A 5507-nucleotide genomic window follows, 5' to 3' on the forward strand; every position below is an offset into this window, starting at 1 on the left:
AGTTCATCATGGCGGGAAGGCGCCGTGGCAGGAGCCTGAGGCAGTTGGTCACATGGCATCCATGCAGTCAGGAAGCAGAGAGATGAATGTGGGCACTCAGCTCACTCTCTCCTTTTTATTCAGACCAGAGCCATAGCCAGTGGGATGGAACTGCTCACATTTAAGACCTCTCTGGAAACATCCACATGGACATACCCAGAGACCCCTAGAATAGAGGTTCTCAACCTAGCTCATGCTGTGACTTTTAATACAGTTCTTCATGTTGTCTTGACCCCCAACCATAAAACTACTTTTGTTGCTACCTCATAACTGTAATTTTGCTACTGTTATGAATCATAGTGTAAATATCTGTATTTTCTGATGGTCCTAGGTGACCCCTGTGAAAGGGTCATTCAACGCCCCCAAAGGGGTCTCAACCCACAGGTTGAGAAACCACTGGTCTAGAACAAAACAATTCATTAAATCAGCTGGCACCAAGATAGTGACAACAGCTGCCTCACACCTGAGAGTCTGAGAACCCAATAGTTTCTCAGACTTTGAAGCAGGGTGCCTCAGCAGTCGGAATAGTCCCACAGTGGCTATTTTACACCGGAGAGGCTGCCATCCCAGTAGGTGTTCATTCTCAAGCCTGGGTGCCTGAACATTCCCCATCTGGTGCCAAAACACTAAAGATTTCCTAGAAAGCGACTGGTTCTTAGCGACCCATGAGAAGCTGGAAATGCTGGTACTGCTATCAGTGAAGGAATCAGCAACAATGAGTTAAATCAACTCGGCTTAAAGAGGCAAGCCAAGAGTGAAGCAGCAAGTAATCTTGTTTCTGCCATGCCTCTACCATGTCCCTTTTTAAATCTGGGCTGCTACCAGAAGGCACTACCCGTTCGGGGTGGATCTTCCCACACCAAAGCAATCAGGACAAGTGGCTCTGAAAAGAGCCTTTTGTGGATACTAGCAATGTCTTGTACAAAGGGCTTCACTTTCCCTTGGCCTTGTGGTGGCTCTCGGTCTTCTTGGGCAGCAGCACCTCCTGGATGTTGGGCAGGACGCCGCCCTGCGCAATCGTCACGCGGCCCAGCAGCTTGTTGAGCTCCTCGTCGTTGCGAATGGCCAGCTGCAGGTGGCGCGGGATGATGCGCGTCTTCTTGTTGTCGCGGGCCGCATTGCCAGCCAGCTCCAGGATCTCCGCCTTCAGGTACTCCAGCACGGCTTCCCACACAGGTGACTCTAATACGTGTCAAGTTGACATTAAAACCAACCATCGCCCTGTGTCTCCTAGGTGACTCTGAGTTCTGTCAAGTAGTCAGTGAAGATTAGAGACTGCATATAGAACTTACATGTTGACTTGCTTGCAGAATTTTCCAAATTGTAAAGTGATCCCGGTTTGGTGTCTGTTTTGTTTTTAAGGTAAACTGAGGCACAGTTAAGCGCCCTTTTAAAAAGTTCATCTGAGTAAAGAATGGTTTGTGAATTGATAGATCCAAACCAGAAATGGATGGGCCATGCTAAAGAGATTTTTATAAAGACGGAAAACAGAGGGGCAAGGGATATGGCCCTGTGGGCAAAGCACTTGCTATGCAGGTTTGAGGAAGTGAGTTCAAATCCCCAGCACCCAACTGAAAGGTCAGGTGTGCATTTGCATACCTATGACCCCAGCACTGTGGGAGATGGAGACAAGTCTGTGACTTGCTGGTTCCAGGGTCAGTGAGGGACCCTGCATCAAAGGAATAAAGAGGACGGTTAGAGAGCAAGGTTTTCAACATCCACCTCTGGCCTCTGCATCAAATTTCACAGGCCTACATATGTGCATAAACAACACACACACACAGGGAGAGAGAGAGAGAGAGAGAGAGAGAGAGAGAGAGAGAGAGAGAGAGAGAGAGAGAGAGAGAGAGAGAATAACTGAATAACTGAACTGTAAAAAACACTTGCTTAGTTACAGCTGTAGAATTCTCTTATTGCTCTGTCTCCTGCTGATGCTCCCAATCACACAAATACTTGGCCACTTCTGATTGGCTGGCTCCTGTCCTGTTTTTCTCTAATGCAGGCCTTTCCAAGAAATCACTCAACTCCAGTTTTATGGATGCTTTTATACCAAGCCTTGTCTGGGCTGCTGGTGAGGCTGCCTGACTGTGTCCACTCCAGGATGCTTCTCCTCTCTGTTCTCATCTCTGCTGTCCTTTATGTTAACATTTCCAAGGTCGAGAGCTGTTCTTTATAGGAAGGAAATCCCACCATTTCAATGGCAGCTGGATTTTCTTTCTCATCTAATTGTTACAGTCGGAGCCCCCCACAACTCCACCCTGTTGGAAGGGAACTATCTAAGATCATCATGACTCCTATTGAAAGTTCAGTTTAAAAACTTAATGTGGCAGGTAAAAACTGTCTTCACATCGTGATCATAGCCTCTTGGTGGTGAGGGAGTCATGGTCAAGGTAAAAACTTCCTTCTGACCAAAGTGAAAGACCACAAGATGAAAGTCACCGGGGGCCAGTTGTGCTGGGTATAATATAGTTTCCAATGACAACATTCTAAAATAAACACTAATATAAAACTGTGCCTACTGCAGTTTAAACAGAGTGAGCTGCAAGAATAGCTAATAGATGGCGATGGTAGATTGTTTATCGCGTGTGAGCACATTTGTGTAGATGTGCATGTGGTATAAGAACATGTGTGTGTGTATACTCGCAAAAGCCAGAGAAGGAAGTCCTGCTCTTCTGCTCTCTGCATTATTGCTCTGAAACAGGGTCTCTTACTGGCCCTGGAGCCAGGATGGTAGCCAGCAAGCCCTAGAGATCCTCCTGTCTCTGCCCCTCATAGTGTGTAGCCATGTCCGACCTTTTTCATAGGTACTAGGATGTAAGCCCAGCGTACATGGGGCACTCTTAACCCACCGAGCCGTCTCTCCAGTGCCCCCCCAAAAAGTATTTAAAGACTAATACTTTCTCACTTAATTTCCTACCATCAAAACATTTTAGAAACGTTTGAATCTTGAAATATCTTTATTCAAATGAAGCAGCCTGCAACCACGCTGGGTCTTCTTTTATTTTTATTTTATTTTAGTCAATGAAGCATCCGAATTGTAGACACATTATTTTCTTTCAAATCAGTTATAAGTTTTTAATTAAGGTAATCAAGCAGTTTCAAAAGACCTGCAATGCTTGACGATCCTACCATAGCACAATTATTGGGAATAAGAGCTGCAATCAAGAAGGCATTGAAATTTGTCCCCACAAAAGCCTTTCAGGAAGTAAACAACTTAAATGGCACAAGCCCAAACCACATGCAAGATTTAATTTTAAACTTCCAAGACTGTGATTGGGAATAGCCAAAGTTGCGAGATGGGGGGGGGGGGGCATCTTTCGATGGATACAGTTCTTATTCAGGATTTGATAAGTTTGTACAGAGTCCCTCTCATTTCCTAGCGTGTTTGATTAGCGACACACTCCAAAGGATCTTCAGCACCGGAAGCTCATTTCACAGATTCCAACTCATGAAAGTGTTTGTTGACAGAAGGTAATCAGGAAGAGAAAAGACAGAATCCATGTTTTTTCCTAAAATCTTAGACTGGTGTTTGCCTATTGTAACAATCTTACAGTGTTGACGTTGGGTCCTGGCTTTCGTTAACCACAGTTGCTCTGAGTTTACCAGACACCTCCAGATCTGCAGGGAAGTGTTTACACAACTTAAAATATTACGATTGATGGAGAGGAATCAATTGAAAAGTGTCAAGGTTTTCAAATTCGGTAACCATAACAGTCACTTTGACAAAGATTAAAGGCAATTTGATGCAAAATAAAGCGCAGCAATATTTTAAAACTCTGTTTTCAGAAAAAATACTAGTGATGCTGCACAAAAACATTTATTACAGGGTCTTGGTCTAGTAGCCCAGCCCATCTTCCTAGATATTAGGGAGGCTGAAGCAGTAAGATCATGAGTTCTAGGCCAAGCTGGGCAACTTGGTGAGATCCTCTCAAGACAAAAGGTAAAAAGACTCCTAGGACTCTTGAATGAGAGGTAGAGCCTCTGCCTAGAATCCCCCAGTGAGGGGCTGGGGTGTGGCTCACTGGTAGAGCCCCTGCCTAGAATCCCCCAGTGAGGGGCTGGGGTGTGGCTCAGTGGTAGAGCCCCTGCCTAGAATCCCCCAGTGAGGGGCTGGGGTGTGGCTCAGTGGTAGAGCCCCTGCCTAGAATCCCCCAGTGAGGGACTGGGGTGTGGCTCAGTGGTAGGGCTCCTGCCTAGGATGCACAAGTCCCTGGGTTCAATACAAAATGACCTCATCAGCCGGGCGGCGGTGGCGCAAGCCTTTAATCCCAGCACTCGGGAGGCAGAGGCAGGCGGATCTCTGTGAGTTCGAAACCAGCCTGGTCTACAAGAGCTAGTTTCAAGACAGGCTCCAAAGCTACAGAGAAACCCTGTCTCGAAAAAAAAAAAAAAAATGACCTCATCCCCACCTTCAAAAATGATATAGCTAAAAAAAAAAAAAAAACAAAAGAAATGTGCAAATAGTCATCAAGAACAAATGTTATCCCCACATCATTATGCATTATGCTTATCAAATCAATGAACATAAAGACTTTAAGGGAGGGAGGGAGGGAGGGAGGGAGGGAGGGAGGGAGGGTGGGAGGGAGGGAGGGAGGGAAAGGAAGGGAAGAAGAGGGTAGAAGGGGAAAAACAGAGAGAGGGGTGGTATTGGGAATGAATATCCATTATCAGTAGACAACTTGCGTATGGAATTAATTTGAAAATCAATCATCACTAAGAATAATTGATTGCCCCTCTGCAGCCCATACCTTTCTCAAATACACAAAGGACTGTCACAAGCTCCTATCCCGAAAGACAAGCTATGTGTGGTTCATGTAACGCCCATATGTTCAAAGGGATCTCCCGGTCTCGGTGGAAATTAACTGTCTCTTTCTGTGTTCTCTGACACATGAAAGTGAGGTCAGCAGAGACACTAGGGGCCATGTGGTGGGAAAATCCTCCCATAGCAGGCAATGCAGCTGGCTTCCTGGGTTACAAGAGTCTGAGAGTTTACTTTGGAAAACGACCATGGAAGAACAGGATTCTGAATACAGAACATGGTGCAGGGAGCAAACACTGGGGTCCTCAAGAACCACAGGTAGGGACATCAGAGTCAGCCGCAGGGAATCTTAGGATGAGGGTCAATTCCTGCACCTGGGTATTGAAGGAACAGGGAGCCTGCCGGGATAGCCCAGGGATTGCTGGGGAATTCTCAGAGAGTTTGCTGTGTGATCCTATACACCAAACCTGGCTGAGCTCAGCCTGACCCAGAGGTCAGGACCCAGAGATGGACCCAGAGGGCAAAGAGCAATTAGCCACACAAAGATGAAGTTAGTTGAGGGTACTACTGGGCAGCCGGCCGCTATGAGCTGCTGGGCAGAACTGGAAACAGAGCTGGGACAAGAAGCAGAGGCTAGGGATGTGACTCAGAGGTGGAGCACTTGCCAGCAGCTTGGCTATCACACTCCAAGGTCCACCCCCTCCACCGG

The 5507-nt window shown here is 46.6% G+C and overlaps 1 protein-coding gene across 1 annotated transcript; it reads right to left on the bottom strand.

Moving 5' to 3' along the window:
• Positions 1-970: 970 nt before the first annotated feature.
• LOC121677333 (histone H2A type 1-C-like) lies at positions 971-1714 on the bottom strand. Its single transcript, XM_042055849.1, has 2 exons — positions 1639-1714; positions 971-1221 (listed from the first exon to the last, which is right to left on the bottom strand). Exons 1-2 carry the CDS (start codon positions 1712-1714, stop codon positions 971-973), a joined length of 327 nt encoding a protein of 108 aa, XP_041911783.1.
• Positions 1715-5507: the final 3793 nt, after the last annotated feature.

The sequence above is a fragment of the Arvicola amphibius genome, chromosome 10, assembly GCF_903992535.2.
Source record: "Arvicola amphibius chromosome 10, mArvAmp1.2, whole genome shotgun sequence".
Lineage (NCBI taxonomy): Eukaryota > Metazoa > Chordata > Mammalia > Rodentia > Cricetidae > Arvicola > Arvicola amphibius.

Coding starts and splice junctions, on each gene's coding strand:
- LOC121677333 (XM_042055849.1), bottom strand. CDS start 1,714: ATGCAGGGTCCCTCACTGACCCTGGAACCAGCAAGTCACAGACTTGTC. Junction 1,222..1,638: donor CCACAGTGCTGGGGTCATAG/GTATGCAAATGC, acceptor GACACGTATTAG/AGTCACCTGTGTGGGAAGCC.